At 35.7% G+C, this 20,005-nt stretch overlaps 1 protein-coding gene across 2 annotated transcripts in view; it reads left to right on the forward strand.

Annotated features, from left to right (window-relative positions):
- Positions 1–17,334, forward strand: part of DNAJC10 (DnaJ heat shock protein family (Hsp40) member C10) — a 32,643-nt gene extending 15,309 nt beyond the window's left edge. Inside the window, exons 13-23 of one of the 2 annotated variants that reach the window (XM_084892589.1) lie at positions 283–397; positions 3,248–3,375; positions 3,662–3,778; positions 6,046–6,147; positions 7,354–7,509; positions 9,020–9,153; positions 10,086–10,139; positions 10,404–10,551; positions 11,594–11,713; positions 15,000–15,104; positions 16,015–17,334. In XM_084892589.1, coding sequence (XP_084748715.1) covers positions 283–397; positions 3,248–3,375; positions 3,662–3,778; positions 6,046–6,147; positions 7,354–7,509; positions 9,020–9,153; positions 10,086–10,139; positions 10,404–10,551; positions 11,594–11,713; positions 15,000–15,104; positions 16,015–16,026 — 1,191 coding nt within the window. In that variant the 3' untranslated portion in view covers positions 16,027–17,334. Of the gene's footprint in view, positions 1–282; positions 398–3,247; positions 3,376–3,661; positions 3,779–6,045; positions 6,148–7,353; positions 7,510–9,019; positions 9,154–10,085; positions 10,140–10,403; positions 10,552–11,593; positions 11,714–14,999; positions 15,162–16,014 lie in introns of those variants that run through there. The other variant, XM_084892588.1, reaches the window with a different exon arrangement.
- Positions 17,335–20,005: the final 2,671 nt, after the last annotated feature.

Raw genomic sequence — 20,005 nt, forward strand, 5'->3', positions numbered from 1 at the left:
AAATATTCTTTACATTTTTAGAAGGGTGGCTTTCTTAAACAACTTTATATTATCTTGGAAATTTCTTGTCAGGTTTGTTAACTTTCTGGGAGCTTTTGTGTGTGTCTGTTTTAGTGTTAAATGTAAATTAATTATTTTTATCTCTCTTATATATTTATAGCCTATTAACTTCTGTTTAGAAACTGTTGTTAAAGCAATGTCATTTTGTGATTACCCTTATGAATGTTTAATTGATTGGATAAGATTTCATTTTCATCTAATTAAACTTTCTTTCTGCTTTAGATTGGCAAGTTTGACTGTTCCTCTGCACCAGATATCTGTAGCAATCTCTATGTTTTTCAACCATGTCTAGCAGTATTTAAAGGACGAGGAACCAAAGAATATGAAATTCATCATGGTAAGGAGAAAAAAATGATAAAAATGTATCCTCATTTTCAAATAGTACAGGCATACTTCAGAGATATTGTGGTTGGGTTCCCGATCACCACAATAAAAAAAAAAAAATCGAAACCTTTTTGATTGGTGGAGGTTCTTGCCTTCATTTTGTAAAAATGCAACATCTGTCCCTGGGCAGCGTGGCTCAGTGGTTGAGCATAGACCGATGATCCAGGAGGTCATGGTTTGATTCCCGGTCAGGGCACATGCCTGGGTTGCAGCCTCAGAACCCCAGTGTGGGGCGTGCAAGAGGCAGCCAATCGATGATTCTCATTATTAATGTTTCTATCTCTCTTTTCTCTGAAATCTATAAATTAATATACTTTTAAAACACAACATCTGTGATACGCAATAAAGCAAAGCCCAATGAAACAAGGTTTGACTATAATTTTTAATCTTATTTTTTACCTTGTATTATATGGACACATGTATAAATAATTTATCTTATTAATAAATTTGTTTCTTGTGAGGAAAGACATTTTTAACTATGTTTAGTTGTTTTATACTCTTGATTGTTGATCAGTGTTTCAGCAAGAACTGTTGTGACAGGTTAGGCTAGGGAGGAATTTAAGGATCTTGCTTGTTGACCAAAGTAGCATCTATAGTGTTCATTCCAGTTTACCAAATGTAGCATCTCAACCATTATGAGTAATTTTCAGACATTGTTTTAGATGTTTCCTCCACTAGCCTACCAAGCGTCTCCATTGACTGCTTTGTCATCTTCCTTGAATTTATAATCACATTTCTACATTACAGCTTGTTTGGGACTGCAGCTCTACATTCATGTAAGCAAAGTTCCAGTTCCTAGGGTTTGGGATGCATCACAGTGTCTCTCCTGAAAAGGTGAAATGTAGCAAGAGACAAGCAAACTACTAACTATCACAGTGAATAACAGATACTAACATTGTGCCTGTGTTGGGTGTTAGGAATGCAAAGTTGTCAAGACATGGACTTGACTGTCAAGAAGCTTAAAATCTCTAGTACAAGTGAGAAGAAAGAGATCTATAAGCAAATATGAAAACCAATGTAATAGTCATTATGCATAAATTAATAAAATCAAAGAGACTTTTGCATAGTATAAGTTAAGAGGTGATATTTGAATTCAGGTGATATTTGAATGCTCAATTTCCCAAAGCAAATACAGAAGAATGAGAAGTGAGTCCCTTTAGGCGATAGGAACTGTGTGAACAAAGGCTTGGTAACCAGTAGGAACAACTGTTTATTCTGTACTTTTTCGGTGGCAAACATTTTTCTAAAGGTTTTGCATACTTTCGTATTTCCATTTTTTTAACTTCACAACAGTCCTGCAAGGGAGAAAATTGAGGCTCAGAAAGACTAAGTAACTTTGCCCATGACAAATTGGTCAAGAAGATTTTGTATCCAAATACAATTGTCTCCAAAGCCTAGGCTTATAGTTCACTAAATGCTACCTCCTTAAAGTGCTAGAAATGACCAGGTTTTAATAATGGAGTTCTGTTCTTTTTTTTACCTCTGAAATATTTCTGACTCCTCTTCATTTCTGTGCTTGCTGCCTTATTTCAGATCTGCCGGAGAACCAACTCCGGCATGTAATAATTACAAGAGTTCCGTCAAAAGGTTGATGGGACTTGGGGGGCTCAACAAGGGTGAGCCACATAAGTAATTTACCTGTTGGAAAAGGCTAAGGCACTTCCCCCAAACCTGAATAGGATTATTGTTAGCTGCCAGATAGTTCAGGGCATTTTATTGCTCCTGTTGGCCAAACACCTGAACAGCTGTAGGCTAGTCCCCAAACTGATAATGCTTCTGTATTCTTTGATAACTTACCCTTTGAAGTGTATATTTCCACCTTGCCTTGGGACAAATTGTGTTAGAATAAAAGCACCAGTCTTTGGTCAAGGTAAGAGTCTTCAGTTCCTTTTAGCTGAAGCTCCTCTGACCGACCCCCAGTGCCTTTCAAAACTATCTTTCATTCTTAATCATCTACGTGTAGCCCGTTTCTCCAGAATGCTGAACCCTTTGTAAGGCTGGGAAAAGAACTCCAGCACAGATCCATCATGTACTATATCATCCTCTGATAGTTTTCCATTTCATAGCCTTTATTCTTTATTGTTGGTTCTTGGTTTTATTTGCATTTATTGCTCTAGAATAGTGGTTGGCAATGTTGAAATTTCTTTTAAGAGCCAAATTTTTTAACTTTAAACTTCCTCTAATGCCACTTCTTCAAAATAGACTCGCCCAGGCCATGGTATTTTGTGGAAGAGCCACACTCAAGGGGCCAAAGAGTTGCATGTGGTTCGCGAGTCACAGTTTGCTGACCACGACCCTAGAATATCTAAAACATTCTCATGTCATTTTTCTGCCTTGACTGCTGATTTCTTTTAAACTAAAGTTCAGATTTCTTAGCATAGGAGCAATGACTTTGTCTGTTTTGCTCACCACTCTATTTCCAGCACCAAGAATGGTGTCTGGTGTATAGTAGGAACTCAGTATATAGTTGTTAAATGAACAGTATACATTCACAATCTGCCTCTGATGGCTCTTTCAGCCCCATCTTTACCCTTCCAAATAATTGTAGCTCCAGCTACTTGTGGATCCATGAAAATATGTTCTTTCACACTTCTGTGCCTCCATATAAAATTTTTCTTCCTCCTGCATTCCTTCTTGCCCTTCCAAATACAGGGGTGGGTAGGTTTATACTTGTTGAGTATATGAAACAGAGTTTATTCTTGTATTATTTACTAATATCGATATATTAATTTCCATACAAACATGTTTTTATAGATAAAGAGCAGAATATGGATTTTAACTTTTCTCTTACTCAATTTCAAAGGGAAGAAGATTCTCTATGATATACTTGCCTTTGCCAAAGAAAGTGTTCATTCTCATGTTACCACACTTGGACCTCAGAATTTTCCTGCCAATGACAAAGAACCATGGCTTGTTGATTTCTTTGCCCCTGTAAGTTATTTTTATCTGTCAAAATTGAATATTGTCAGATTTTCTTTTGTTATAGCAAAAAGACATTTTCTAGATAACCTTGAATCATGGATACAGTTTGGCTACAACCACATATTGTATCTAAGAGAGCATTGATGTACTTCCCTCTAAGGATTAAGTATATACAAGCATAAGATTTGCAACTAAGTGTGGTTTGTCTTATTTAAATTGCTTGTTGGAAAAATTATGTAAGTTTTGTTGTTCATTTTATTTGGCTCAGTGCTTATGAATATTTTTTCTTTTGTAGTGGTGTCCACCATGTCGAGCTTTATTGCCAGAGTTGCGAAAAGCATCAAAGCATCTTTATGGTCAGCTTAAATTTGGTACACTAGATTGTACAGTTCATGAGGGACTTTGTAACATGGTAAGGCAAAGTATTAAAAGTCTTTTTTAATTAATCTGATATTAAAATAACCTTTTCAAAAATATATCTACATTTAGAATAGTAATTGTTTAAACCAATAACTTCAACAAAATTATGGATTAAAATATAGTATATGTAGTTAAGTGTAGATATAGTCTTATTTATTAAACTCAGAAAAATATTTAGTTGACTTGATAAAATATATGATTTTTAAATTATTTAAGATCTTTATATTTTTTAACTTAATATTTCCTTTTGGCAGTCGATAGCTTTATTCTTTGGCTTTCCTTGTAATTGGATAGCTAGTAGAAGGAAATTAAAATGAATAAGATATGAAGTTAATTTTCACTCTTCACTTTTAAAAAGTACTAGAAATTAATATACCTCATGATGAAAGTATACAATGCCCCCTATAAAATATTCTTGGAAAAAATTTAAATGAAGTCATCGGCTCTATTAATGTATTGAAGGACAGATTAAGTGACAACATGGGTGTGCAATTTGCAAATCCCAGCATATAGAGGACTTTATAAGACAAAGACCCAGTTTATTGGACACATTTATTAAAAGGGGAAGAAGATTAAAGACTTAGAAGACATGCCATTCAAATGTAACTTTAGTCTTCCTGTGGATGCAGTTTAAGCAAACCCAACTGCAAAAACAAAGACCAAACTGGGGAAATTTAAACTGATAGGATATCTAATGATTTTTAGGAATTGTTAATTTTTAGATATGAAAATGATAATGTGGTTATATTTTGGGAAATATGTTTTTAATATACTGAAATATTTCTGAATGAAATGATAAGTCATCTGGAATTATCTTTAAAATAATCTTGCAGTAGGGTAGAGTGGGAGGAAGTAGAGAAATTAAAAGTAGCCATGAGGCCTGGCCACAGTGGCTCAGTGGTTGAGTGTTGACTCATGAACCAAGAGATCACAGTTTGATTCCTGTTCAGGGCACACGCTTAAGTTTCAGCCTTGATCCTCAGTAGGGGACATGCAGAAGGCAGCCAATCAATGCTTCTCTCTTCTCAATGCTTCTGTCTCTCTCTCCCTTCCTCTCTCTAAATAATAAAACATATTAAAAATAAATTAAAAAGCCGTTGAGTAAATGATTGTTGTAGTCCCAAGAGTGCATGAGACTTTATTCTGTTTTTGTATTTTAAATCAAAATTTATAAAAACTAAAACTTTTTTAAAAGATGAAGTGAATGTAGGATGAAATGTTTTTTATGACTTCTGTGTGAGGACTAATTTCTCCACACACTAAAACTAAATATAAAAATCAATGAATATGAATGAATTTGACTACATTAAATGTAAAAACTGTTACCAAAGAGACACTATAAAGTTAAGGGAACAGGCTGCACATATAACTGACAAAGCCTTACAGTCCAGAATATTTAAAGACAATAAATCAATTTTTTTTTAAAGTTTACAGATATCACAAAAGAAGAAATGCACCAAACATTAAAAATGTTCAATTTAAATTAAGTTCAGGGGAGTAAAAAGGGACCAAGCTCATAATTATCCGTACTCCCCTGCATTTGATGCCTTTGGATTTTATGTCTTACTAGTAGCCCTGTGCACGAATCTGTGCACCAGTAGCTTTCTGCAGGGCCTGGCCACTCCATGCCTGCTGCCCAGAGGACCTTCACGGTCCAGAGGCCCTCCACGGCAACAAAGCAAGCATTCTGCCAGGCCACTCTCAGCAGCTACCTTCCCCCCGGGATGAAGGGACTCCTGCAGGGCTGAGAGGACTGGGCACCACCATCTTTGTGACAGAGTGACAGTTAATTTGCATTTTACCCTTTTATTAGATAGGTTGTAGTAGGCGGAACCTGTAAGTAAGGATTAGGTATTCATCAGTACAATTGTGAATCCAATTCTTTTGCAAATTTTGTCTTAGTCACCAGCAATTTAGCAATGGGTCTTTTAAATCATATTACTTAAAGACAAACTGTTTATAAATTTTTTTTAAAATATATTTTATTGATTTTTTACAGAGAGGAAGGGAGAGAGATAGAGAGCCAGAAACGTCGATGAGAGAGAAACATCGACCAGCTGCCTCTTGCACACACCCTACTGGGGATGTGCCCGCAACCAACGTACATGCCCTTGACTGGAATCGAACCTGGGACCTTTCAGTCCGCAGACTGACGCTCTACCACTGAGCTAAACCGATTTCAGCAAAACTGGTTATAAATTTGAAACAAACTGGTTAAATGTATAAAGCCATGTTAATTTGTCTTCTCATTCTTAACAGTATAACATTCAGGCTTATCCAACAACAGTGGTGTTCAACCAGTCCAATGTTCATGAATATGAAGGCCATCACTCTGCTGAACATATCTTGGAATTCATAGAGGTATTTAAGTTAATTCTGTAATATTATAAAATATAGAAGTAAGTTATTTTAAGTTCATGGCTGTAAATCCTTCTCTGTGTGTATACTCTTTGTATAAATATTTAATCATGTTTAATAACAGGATTTATTCTCATACCAACACATTATTTTCTGACAAGAAAATTAATTTCTTATATTTTTCTAATGTTTTATTCTTATATACTTACTATAGACTCTAAGAATAAGTCTGTATTTTATTATATCTAGTTCAGTGCCTTGTACTTAGTGGGCACAACTGTTTCTTGAATACATTGAAATTATATTTTCACATAAAGCTTTGCACCCTCTCCATGTTGTCTCAGCTAGAACCACCACACCTTCTTTTAGGTCCATCCATATAGATGAGGTAGGGTAACCTCAGTATCATCCAGGAAATGTAAGGGCAGTCTAGCCAACCCCCAGTGGAGGGCCTCTTTCAAGCCTGGGCAGCTGTGCCACACCCGTTATCAGCACAGAGGTGTCCTATGTCTATAGCATCTCCTTTTTCCCCAGTAATAATATTAATTGACTAAAGTAGTTAAACGGGTTTCTTAAGAATGAAAAAATTTACCCTATTATTTATGTAGTGACCATTCTCTGACCTTTTCTCTCCCTCCTCCTCTAGAATAATAGTTTTTGATTTTGTGTTGTTTTGATTTTTGAGTTTTCCCCCAGTGAAGCTAACATCTTCGTTAGCATTACCCAATCACGATAGACTAAAGTTTTATTAAAACAGCATTTGGAGCAAGTGATCTGTAGAGAGGGTGTGCAGTGTCTCCAGTCAGAATGTCAGGAAAATAGACTAATAGGCTTTCCATTATTAATTAAAGGGCCATTTCCAAACCAAGCATTGGTTCTGAAACAGAACTATTTCTTAGGTACACATCTGGGAAGCTCTTGAAAATCTTGCCTCATCTCATAAGCTTAAAGTTGTCTGTTATTTTAGTGATAATTAGAAATAGGAATAGAATATACCTTAATTTAAGAAGACTGATAGAAATAATCCAAACTTAATAAAAAATTGGGGATCATTTCTTTTTTTTTAATTAATTCATAAATGCTTTTTAAATATTCTTAAGTATCTTTATTCAAAAACATTTTTTAAATGACTGATACCAACAATTTGCTAAGAATATATGAACAACTCTTTTTCTATATCTGTTATAATGAAAGCTGTATTGTTTTTAGGATCTTATGAATCCTTCAGTGATCTCCCTGTCACCCACCACTTTCAATGAACTAGTTAAGCAAAGAAAACATGATGAAGTCTGGATGGTTGATTTCTATTCTCCGTGGTGTCATCCATGTCAAGTTTTAATGCCAGAATGGAAACGAATGGCCCGGGTATAATAAAATCATTTATTTCAAATCTAAACATTTACTAAGAATGTTTAACAGAATTATTTTGAAACTGGCATGAGTAAGCCCACCTCTAGATTATAACTTAACAGTTCTGATCATACCACTTGGATTTCAACTTAGTTTCTGTCTGGTATATGAATGGTATAGAATAATTTACCTTTTTTTGTGTTTCACTCCATACATATTTGACCAAACTTCTGCCAAAGGTCTCCTTTGTTTTTATTTTTAGAGCTCAGATATAGTGTCTTCACAATATTGTAGAACTTAAAAATAGCTTTGATCTACAACACTATTTGGATTTTTTAAATTTCATTCAAATAGACATAGTTTTATATAAATCAAGAAAGATTGGAAAGAAAAGATTTAAATACCAGAATGGAAAATACAGTAACTACTTTCTGTTTATTTCTAAGATAAAACATGAACAAACTTGAGTTAAAGTGATTTCTGATATCAACATTTGAGATAATACAACTTAATTCTCTTTTCATTAAAATTTTTAAATTTAGCTATGAGTCCATGTGCTGGCCACAGCCCATGTCTCCATTTGAAAAAGTAACTTTGGCTGAAACCGGTTTTGCTCAGCGGTAGAGCGTCGGTCTGCGGACTGAAAGGTCCCGGGTTCGATTCCGGTCAGGGGCATGTACATTGGTTGCAGGCACATCCCCGGTAGGGGGTGTGCAGGAGGCAGCTGGTCGATGTTTCTCTCTCATCGACGTTTCTGGCTATCTCTCTCCCTTCCTCTCTGTAAAAATCAATAATATATATATATATATATATATATATATATATATATATATATATATATATATATATATTTTTTTTTTTTTTTTTTTTTTTTTAAGAAAAAAAGAAAAAGTAATTCTGAAATACCATTGCCAAAACCTTCATTTGTTCTTGGTTTCTAACACTTTGCATTTTAGAAAACATTTTCATTTTCTCACCGTGGTCTATTTGGCTCAATGGATAGAGCGACAGCCTACAGACAAAAGGGTCGTGGATTCAATTCCAGTCAAGTGCATATACCCTAGTTGCAGGATCCTCCCTGGCCAGGCCCTAATCAGGGCATGTACAGGAGGAAACCAATCGATGTGTTCTTCTCACATTGATATTTCACTCTCTTTGTTCACGCTCTCTAAAAATCAATGGAAAACATCATTGAGTGAAGATTTTAAAAATTAATTGATTAATTAATTGGTGTTTTTTAATTATTTTCTCTATAATAAGTGAATGAAATCATTTGTTTAATATGCAATAATTGTAGTGAGTTCTTAACTACAAAATTAGATTTCCAGTTTATTACTCTAAATATTATATTATTTACTAGTATCAGTGATTTTTTTATTTGATAAAATATCTTTTATTTGATAAAAATCAATGATACTAGTAAATAATCTCAGTGATAGTTTCTCTATTGCAAATATATATAAAGCAGTTGTGGAGGTAATTTCTAATCACTTTGATATATTTGTCTCCTCTTTTTCTTTTTCAGACATTAACTGGACTAATCAATGTGGGCAGCATAGACTGCCAACAGTATCATTCTTTTTGTTCTGAAGAAAATGTTCGAAGATATCCTGAGATAAGATTTTTCCCCCCAAAATCAAATAAAGCTTATCAATATCAGTAAGTACTGTCTAAAAATTTAAGGCACTTACTATAACCATTTATACAGTTAACATTTAAAAGTTATCCTGACTAAATAAAAGTTAACACAAGTACTTTTTTGGGAGCTCACCATGCTTAAAATAGTGTGCTAATGAGAACTTCGGAAAATGAAAAGAGAACTGAACAGTTACACTGTTCATGAAGCTGACAGTCTAGTAAAGAAGAAATAAGGAGAGAAAGAACTAACCTTTATTAAGTCCCTAATTAGTTTCAGGTACTATACTAATCTTTGCTCACATTATCTCCTCTAATCCTCACACATACCCTGAAAAAAAACAAAAATTATTTCCCTTCCTATACTATTACTTATCAGATAAGTAAACAGATTCAAAGACCTTAGATTAACTTAGATAACAGCTAAGGTTTGAAGTTGGAGTTGGAACCCAGGTCTGTGTCAATACCTATGTTTCCACAATACCACATGATTTTTCAGGTAGAAAACTGGAAATCGGAAGGCAAAATATAATAAATATTATTTAAGAAGTAAAAATGAACCATGTATTTCAAAGGAGAAAGGAATCACAACTGAGAAAATCATGAAATACTGCATTTGTGAGGTGGCTCTTAAAAATGGGTATGAATTTTAAGACAGTAATAACTGGAGTAAAGCCTTGGATATTTTTCGTTTTGTCATTCTGTGAGTTTATAGGTGTCAGGTAAGCAGCTACACATTCAGGTCTGTCTGGAACAAAAGACATTAAGACTAGTGAAAAATATATTTGGGAAGCCATGTAAGCAGTGTTTATAGCTAAGTGTATCAGAGAAGAGAGATGCTAGATAAAGTCATTGGGTTAAATTTATCTTTAAATTGCTACAATGAGATTTTTTTCTGAACATATCCAATAATGAAAAATTCTATTTACAGCTGACATGTATTTTTCTTTTTTCAGTAGTTACAATGGTTGGAATAGGGATGCCTATTCCCTAAGAATTTGGGGTCTAGGGTGAGTAACTAAAATATATTATCTTATGAAATGGATTTAATATTATTTACCTTCTTATGTTATAATTAAATTTACTGTGAATTGTCTAAAATTCTAGTGTTTTAAAGCACTTAGTAAAAAATTATAACTTACCAAAGATAAGGTTGTGGTTTATTACACTGTCATTTTTTTAAGTCATTTTTAACTTAGACTTTTGCAGCATGATATTTTAGAAGTTTGTTTTGATTTTTGTATAATTAAAAATAATTTTGATTTTTGCCTCAGATTTTTGCCTCAAGCATCTATAGATCTTACACCTCAGACCTTCAATGAAAAAGTTTTACAAGGAAAAAACCATTGGGTGGTTGACTTCTATGCTCCTTGGTGTGGACCTTGCCAAAATTTCGCTCCAGAGTTTGAGCTCTTAGCTAGGGTAAGTCTTGTCTACCTACTTAAATACATTGTAATCACATGCTTGTCTTAAGAATTAGCTGAAACATTTTAAATACAATTTTTATTTTTTCTTAAAAGTTCCCTCTAAATTTTAAAAACTATTTCATTTCTACAACTATAATCATTGCAGTAGGTGTCATTCTTTATTTAAAAAGTTAGCCAACATCTCTACCTAATTCTGTTTTTGGGTCAGTGACTTTTTTTTTTTTTTCTCCAATAAGAAACTAGACATCTACCCCCTGGGTCTTCGAATTCAAATTTAGGTGATAACTTATATGACTATTAATACAAAAGCATATGCCTGGCTCTGGCCAAGTTGCTCAGTTGTTTAGAGCATTGTCCCAGTAGCAAAGGTTGCAAGTTTAATCTCTGGTCAGGGCACATACAAGAATCAGCCAATGAATGCATAAGTAAGTGAGACAACAAATCAGTGTTCATTTCTCTCTCTCTCTCCCCCTCCTTAAATGTCAGCATTATTTTCCTAACCTTAATAGCCAGAAGCCTCACTCCTGCTTGTTCCCTTTTAATTCCTTCCCTGCAGTTAAGGAAGGAATCTTTATTTGATCGGATGTGTATACAGAGTATATACACTAGAGAAAGTAAGAGAGATGTTAGTGAGATAACTGGAGAGTGTAGCTGGAATAGTCAGTCTTCCACAAGATGAGTGCTACCTCAGCACCTGAAACCGGAGAACTACAGGGAGAAGACCATCCCAGATGTTTGTGCTGTGACAGACAGGTGTGGGTACCAAGAAGTTGAGGTCATTTAGGGCAAAGCTCAGTTTTCTTGATAAGGTAAAGGAGAAATTATTGCTATTGGAGACATGGTGCTGGACAAATAGGAATGCAAAGCGCCAGTAAGAATTTGGAAACAATCTTATTTGAATGGGAAGGATTGAAATGTTTTAAATAACAAATCCTTAGGTTTATAAAGATTTGAAATTTTTAATATCACATTGCTTTGTGGTTGCTAAAATACTTTATGCCAAAGAGAATGGTTAAACGATATTTGTCTTTTTTCAGATGATTAAAGGAAAAGTGAAAGCTGGAAAAGTAGACTGTCAGGCCAATGCTCAAACATGCCAGAAAGCTGGTATCAGAGCTTATCCAACTGTTAAATTCTTTCCCTACGAAAGAGCAAAGGTATGTACAGGTTTTTCCTTCATGTTCCTTTTCTTTAGCAGGCCAAGCCCAAAAGATTTTTTGTTTAGACTGAGTAATGCTCTTTTCTAGTTTCTTCTCTGTTAGTCATTATCTTATTGCATACTAGAGGCCCGGTGCATGAAATTCGTGCACGGAGGGGAGGTATCCCTCAACCCAACCTGCACCCTCTCCAATCTGGGACCCTTCAGGGGATGTCCGACTGTCCATTTAGACCCAATTCCCACTGGGATCAGGCCTAAGTGGGTAGTTGGACATCACTCTCACAATCCAGGACTGCTGGCTCCCAACTGCTCGCCTGCCTGATTACCCCTAACTGCTTCTGCCTGTCAGCCTAATCGATGCCTACCTGCTCCTGTGCCAGCCTGATCGATGCCCCTAACTGCCCTCCCCTGCAGGCCCGGTCACCCGGAACTAGCGTCCCCTACTGGCCCAGTCACCCCTAACTGCCCTCTCTTGCCATCCTGGTCCCCCTCAACTGCCCTCCCTTGCAAGCCTGGGTCCCTACCAACTGCCCTCTCCTTGCAGGCCTGGTTTCCCCCAACTGCCACCACCTGCAGACCTGGTCCCCCCCAACTGCCATCCCCTGCCAGCCATCTTATGGTGACCATCTTGTGTCCCCATGGGTGCGGCTATCTAGTTTGTTGAAGTAATGGTCAATTTGCATATTACCTTTTTATTATATAGGATTATTGAAACTTGATCCTTTTTATATATAACTAAATGATTTTAAAAGATTTTGTGTCTCACAGTTGCTATGATCTCTATTGCCTTAAAATTTTTACACTCATGAATAGAAAATTACTCAAGAGACAAACCAAAATACTAATCATGATTTTCTATGGGTGATAGAATTTGAGGTAATTATTTTCTGTGAAGTTTTATATTTCCTACTTTTATAGAATTAACATATATAGGACCTTTATAATTAAGTTTTTTTCCAGGAAAGGGTAGTATACTATTGTAATACTTTTGAAATGACCTTAGTACCAGTGTTTATCTTGTGGACTATTAAGGAATGATTTAGGCTATAAAAGTTGGTTCAGTCATAATTCCTTTTATAGGTCAGTGACTTCTTTTTCCCCCCAACAAACTAGATATCTAACCCATGGGTCTTAAAATTTAAATTCAGGTGATAACTTCTATGATTACTAATACAAAAGCATATGTCTGGCCCTGGCCAGGTTGCTCAGTTGGTTAGAATGTGGTAACAATATGCCAAGGTTGCAGGTTCAATCTCTGGTTAGGGCACAGAAAAATCAGCCAATGAATGCATAAAGGGGAACAACAAATTGATGTTTGTTTTTCTCTCTTCCCCTACCTCCACCTCCTCTCTTTCTCTAAAAGAAATAATTTTTTAAAATATATGTGTATTAGCCAGTATAATTGCTGACTGAAAGGACTCATCTTTGCTGTCTTCCCAAGTAAAAGAATGACATTTTTGTCACTAGAACTATGATAAAATATTTCCTTTGTACTATATTCATGTTTTCTGATAAAACATGAAATAATTTCAAATATTTTAATATTTTTTGAGAAAGAATATCTGATTAAGGTCTTATGTTATTTATAGGTAATTATACATTTTTAAATAGTGCTAAAGAAATAAATGGTAAATTTCAGAAATGTAGAATTGTCAGACATTTAGATTTTTCAGTGAAGGATTTTGATTAGTCCAAGAGCTAACTCTATTTTAAGAACAGCATAAGGTAAGCATAACTTGAGGGTGAAAGGTTTTATACCTGAACTTGAATCTTCATTCCTTTGGAATCACTAGCTTTGCTTCCCAATTTTCAGAACAGCTGAGAAGTGGGTGACATCATGTAAAATGATGTTAGAGAAATATCAGTAAAATGACCAATCATAGAAATGATCAGGCCATAGAGGGACTTCTTTGAAAATATTGCCTGGCTTAGGTGGCTCAGTGGTTGAACATCGACCTATGAACCAGGAGATCCGGTTCAATTCCTGATCAGGGCACATGCTCCAGTTGCAGGCTTGATCCCCAGTGTAAGGCGTGCATGATTCTATCTCATCATTGTTGTTTCTCTCTCTCTCTCTCTCTCTCTCTCTCTCTCTCTCTCTCTCTCTCTCTCTCCCTCTCTCCCTCTCTCCCTCTCTCCCTCTCCCCCTCTCCCCCTCTCCCCCTCTCTCCCCCTCTCTCCCCCTCTCTCCCCCTCTCTCTCCCCCCCCTCTCCCTCTCCCTCTCCCTCTCCTTCTCTCTCTCCCTCTCTTCCTCCCTCCCTCCCTGAAATTAGTGTGTGTGTGTGTGTGTGTGACAACATAAACTATTGAACAAAAATAGAACCAAAGACATAGAAGCATCAAACAGACTGTCCAACCTATGAGGGAAGGCAGGCTGTGAGGGAGTAAGAGATCAAAGGACTTGAATGCATGCATGAGTATAACCAATGGATATAGACAGTAGCGGGGTGAGGGCATGTGCTAGAGGGGTGGAAGCAGCCAGGGAGAGGTCAATGGGGGAAAAAGCAGACTCATGTAATACTTTTAAAAGAGTTTAAATTTTAAAAAGTATATAGATATATATTTTTTATATGTATGTGTGTATATTTATATTAAAAAATTTATAGATACACATTTTTTAAAAAGGAGAAAATGTGATGTTACCATATGTCTAGAGGAGTCCAGAGGAAGATTAGGACCCAGAATATCTCTGTCCAAACTGAAAGGCAGGGCCCAGAAGTCCAGGCTAGATGAGGAGGCCAAAGTAGAATAACGATGGGAATAAACAGAAATGCAAATCCAGATGGGCAGTTATATAACGAAACAAAACCCTAACATCATTGTGGGGTTCTCTCCAGGAGGAATGAAACGGGCTCCAGATCCCACATGAGCAGAGCTGGGCATATTCCCCTGTCCCTCCCAGCACCTTCCTGCTGGGGCGGAGGAGAGCCCGGAGACAGGCGTTGCTTTCCATTGTGGTGGTTAGTCCTGGTTTTGTCTGTGTCAGAGATTGTATTAGATTAGAATGATTTCAGTCCTCTGGGCATATCTTATACAATTTAAATGTTTTCAGGCGTTTGGAGTTAACTGCATTTTTTCCATGTTCTCATAACAGTATCAGTAGCATTTATGTCAGATAAATAATGGGTTAACTGTGCTCATGTAGCATTATTATTTCCTTGAAGAAATTTGAGTTTCGTACACTTGGAACTTTAAGGGCTATTTTATACAAGTTCTTTGGATATAAATGTCATGTTTTGATTAGATACTTAAAAGATTATAAGAAAAGTGTTTTTAATTTTAGAGAAATATTGGGGGAGAACAAATAGATTCCAGAGATGCAAAAGAGATTGCTTCTTTAATATATGAAAAATTAGAAAATCTCCAAAAACATGGAATGAGAAATAAGGTAAGAACTAAGTCTAGTGCTGACTTTGCAAACATTATCTAAAGTTATTCTTATATTTTATATGTATAAATAAGCGGGAAAATGAAGCTTCAAAAAATAGAAAGTAGTTGGAAATTCTTCTTTGGAAAATCAGAATGTAGTCTATAAATACTGAAATGCTTAGAAATTTAGACAAGTAAAATCACTTAACAAGAAATTATGGCTAAATTATTTACATTTTGTTCAAATGTAAGTAAAGCAGTGACTTGTTAGGAATGGAATAAATATACGGGAGCCGCCTGACAGACACGTTTAGAGAGCAAATACTCTTTTGTTCTTATTTAGTTGAGATGTGTTGGAACCCATGACCCTCCTGGCCTCTCCAATTTTTAACCTATCAAGCAACCTTTCTCCTGGTGTTCCTACAAGGGCTGTTAATTATTTTTCTTCTTTAAATCATGTCATTCTAAGACATACTTAGACCAAAGAGTCCGTGAATGCTAGATTGCTTTTTGAAAGGAATACAATCACATGAGGGTTCTTGGACTCCTTTCCTGTACAGTGAGAGGGCAGAAGAAACAGCACAGCGTTGGGAGAGGGAGAGGGACGCCTGGCTCCGTAGAATCATTAGAACCACAGAGCCCAGCACAGAGAGTCTTACAGCTGCTTGTAAAGAGCACATCAAAATATGACTTTGAATGTATAAAGCTATAATTGATAGTATCTGCCTTGGTAAGAACTAGATGATAACCTTTCCTCTACCATTGTTACAGGTAGGAGAGGTACATTTCTTATGTGGGTGGGCTCATTAAATAAGAATATAGAGTAATTATTTTTGAGAAGATAAAATTTTGGTTAGCTTATACTATTTTACCCTTTTTTAATCTCACGTTTCTTTTCTCTTTCAATTGTTTTTATATTTTTGTTGAAGGATGAACTTTAATAATAGTGAAGATGAAGAAAAAGTTGAAAAGAAATTCTGACAAATGGCATCAGAAGATATCTTCTTAGACTGTTACTACATTCATGGTGGGAATAAGTGAACACTATATTGGACTTGTAATTGCACTGTCTAAATTCTATACAACATTGGTATGAAAGAAGGTCTGCAAGCTTTCTATAATGTGCCAGGTCATAAATATTTTAGGTTGTATAGACCATATGCAGTTCTTTATCACATATGTTGTTTTGCTTTGTTTACAACCCTTTGAAAAATGTAAAAACCACTCTTAGTTGAGGGCCATCCACAAATAGACCACAAGCCACATCCGGTCCATGAGCCATAGATTGCTGACTACTAGAAATGTTTGGGCTGGCTGGCTTGAACATGAGTCTGCTCTGCTAGTGTACTAGTATATGTCTAAGTGGAACAAAATGGGCTTTATCACTTAATGTGTTGTGGCTCGCCTGAAAAAAGAGAACTTGGATTTCAATCGCCTGTTCTTCTAAAACTTCTCTGAAATTCTCTAATCCTATTTCATTTTTAAAAAAAATGTTATGTGGCAAAATAAACAGATACCCTATTTTCATGATGTATTATAGTGAAGAGATTCTACATTCTTTCTGAAAGGTTGAAGAATTAATTTTCCACAATTGAAAAAAATTTTTGTAACAGTGAGTTAGCAAATTCTATAGATTTCTACCATATCTGGAAATACCTGAAGAAAAAAAATATGTGCAACAATTAACAGGGCACTGTAGAGTATCCCAAATATATCAAGTATTTAGAGTTCTATATTTTAAAGATATGTTAATTTATTTTCTAAATATTTTTCATAAAGGTTTTCCCTGTGATACTAATTATCTTTTGAAGCATCTTTCTAATATTTATGTTTTTGCCTTGTGGGTTCTTTTGTTGTGTATCCTTCATTTAAATTTGCCAGTTTTTCTTCATAGTTGTTGTTTTTCACTCTTGTCTATTCTCTAAATTATTCAAACAGGAAAAATAACTTCGCAGTTTCACTATAACTCATTGATAACGTGGTCATTCCCATTATTAATTGAAGGCTATCATGTTCAGATAAATATTGGCACAATAACAAGCTATTTTTGTAAGAAAATTAAGTATATAAATCTAAGAATAAGATCTTTTAGTTTCTCGGTTGTTCAGAATCAAATAATTATAATTTAGGGTGTATGTGATGGTAAAAATTTCAATTGAGCAAAAAAAAAGGTCATTGAATTTAAAAAATATTTTCAGTTTTCACAAACACCTATTAGGATTATATTTTATAGCTCCGACTTATAGGGGGGGGAAATTATTTTCAAGTATAACCCTATTCATAGTCTCACCCATGTTGTTTTTAGTGTATTCCTTAATTCCTTCTTAGATCTCATTTTACACATGTAGGCACATACAGAATAATTACCACTTCTGGCCTTAATTTAACATCACCTTTTTGAATTATAATCAGTAATGGCAAGTGCCTTCATTTATTAAATTTTCAAAGCCTAGAACATTTTTTGAATTGGCTTGTCTCTATAAGAATCCTAAAATGGAATGCCTAAAGAAGTCCTGGTGAATATTGACTGATTACTGTACTAGACAATGAATGTCAGTGTGCTGGACACTGAGGAGAGTACAGAACGGCCCACGTGTGTGTGATTCACAGTCTGACACTGAATCCATAAACAAGGATGCACGCACCTATATACTACTACCTGTAAGTATAATTCCAAATTAAATTGAAAAACATCTTAAACAGTAAATAAATAGGAAATGTTATATATCCTGTTACTGGGCCTAAGTATGTGCCTGTGGAATCAGCTGTAAAGCAAGCGCTATCTGGGAGTCATGGTGAGTGATGTGTATCCTGCAATCACATCAGTATCATTGGTCTTAAAAACACGGCTGACAGAATTCAAGGCTTTAATGGCCACATTCGCGCAGGAGAGCACCTCTAAAGATGCCATTTCTCTCAGCAACCCCATTGTTGTGTGCAAGGGGCTCCGGGGAACGCACCATTCAGTTCTAGCAGACCACAGTCCATTCTGTCAGGCAGCTAGATTTGAAAATGAGATACGTTTAAATACGTGACATGTGAAATCATTCTGAATTTCTGTTTTTGGTATTAATGATGCCTGCGTATCTCGGTTTTCCAGTTTTTAACATCTTTCATATATATTTTTAAAGTATGTGATTAAGATAAAGGAAAAATAAAATGAAATTGTTGTATAATGACTTTTATATTGTAAAAGTTTTCTTTAAATTGGTTCTTTTTGTTTCCTTGGGGGTGAGATTTAATATTGTTAAACAACTAGGGTAAAAATCTAGATTATCTATAAATGTAATAGAACAGGATCAGAAAGGCTTCCATTGGGGCCCCAATAGTAAAGGGATGTGATAATTTTGGTGGCTTTTTGATGACATAACCTCCTGGGTATTTTAGCGCTCTAAAGAAAATGTTTACTCTGCACTACTACAAAATCAGCCATAAGGAGTTTTCTGTAATGCTGATACACTTTTTGCAAGCCATGTATCTCTCAGTTACATTTTCTCAGTTGATTACATTCCAAATAGCTTTCAGATATTTTTTTATACTGAAAGTAATAAGCATGCTCCCACACATCATTCCCCAAAAGTAGAATGAGATGAGACCTGTTCATTGGAAGGGGATCCTGGTTAAAACAAGCAGCAATCGATAATCATCCTTGTTCCTTATGGAAACCAGGCCAGCTCCCACCTGAGCCTTGAACGCCAGCAGAAACAGCGGTCAGTTAACCTCTTACATGCGGCGAAGGAGCCAGTCACGTTTGGTGACTTCCAACAACTCCCCTTTGGGTTCGCACCATCACTAGGGCTCAGGTCTGATGAGAAAATGCTGATTGATACGTCCTCCACTGTTGAACTTCTGGCAGGCTGAAGAGTTATTTGAGTTGTACTGTCACCCTTCTCCGTGCCTCCCGGTACTTTTCCTCGCCTTCCTGGTGTTCAGGTTCACATCGGCCACGTGGTGCTCGCTGTGGTGCAGCTGCATGATCCGGGCGTTGATGCGTGAGGCTCTGGGGCACCATAGTCGTGGGGCAAGTCCGGGAGGTGGTGTGCTGACGGCCCGGAGTGAACCAGTCAATTCTTTGTTTTCTGACAGTATTCAAAGCAGAAATTTTCTTTGCGGTACGTTCATTGGAAACGAAATACTACATTGTTTCCTATGGGGCACATTTGCAAAGCTGCTTAATTTGAGAAAGTTTTTAATGAAGTAGTATTTTTAAACTATTTTAACGGAATTTTTGTATAATAATTAGTCTAATTTTAAATCTTATATCTACCAACAAACTCAGGAAAAGGTCTTAAATTATGCATATTCAGTGAAAAATACAAAGGTTAAATTAGCCCTGACCTGTTTGGCTTGGAATATAGCGTCAAACTGCAGACTGAAGAGTCCCAGGTTCAATTCCAGTCAAGGGCACATGCCCAGGTTTCAGGCTCATCCCCATTAATGGGTGTGCAGGAGGCTGCCAATCAATGATTCTCTCTCATTGATGTTTCTATCTTTCCCTCTGTCTACCTCTCTGAAGTCAATAAAAATATTTTTTTAAAAAAAGGTTAAATTAACCTAATGCATATTAAATTTCCTATACCTAAAGAATAAAATTGATTCTGAAGATGAAAAAGAATTAATATACAGGCAGTCCTCGGATTGATTCAACATACATTGTTTCGTGGTTATGTCGCCATCTCCATTTATATAAAAAAAAGTAATGTCATTTCAACATATGTACATATGTGCTTTATGTTTTATGTTTTTTCTTTACTGTTTCACTTCATTACTGCTGTGTATGTGCTCCATGTGAGTGGTGTAGGTGGAATCTAACAGCAGCAATACAATAATAGTAAGGTATGTCAACCCCCACTTTCATCAATGGATAGATTTAGATAAAAATTCAATAGGGAAACATTGAGTTTAAATTATATGTTAGAC

The sequence above is a fragment of the Pipistrellus hanaki genome (genome assembly GCF_964339955.1).
Source record: "Pipistrellus hanaki genome assembly, chromosome: 8".
Lineage (NCBI taxonomy): Eukaryota > Metazoa > Chordata > Mammalia > Chiroptera > Vespertilionidae > Pipistrellus > Pipistrellus hanaki.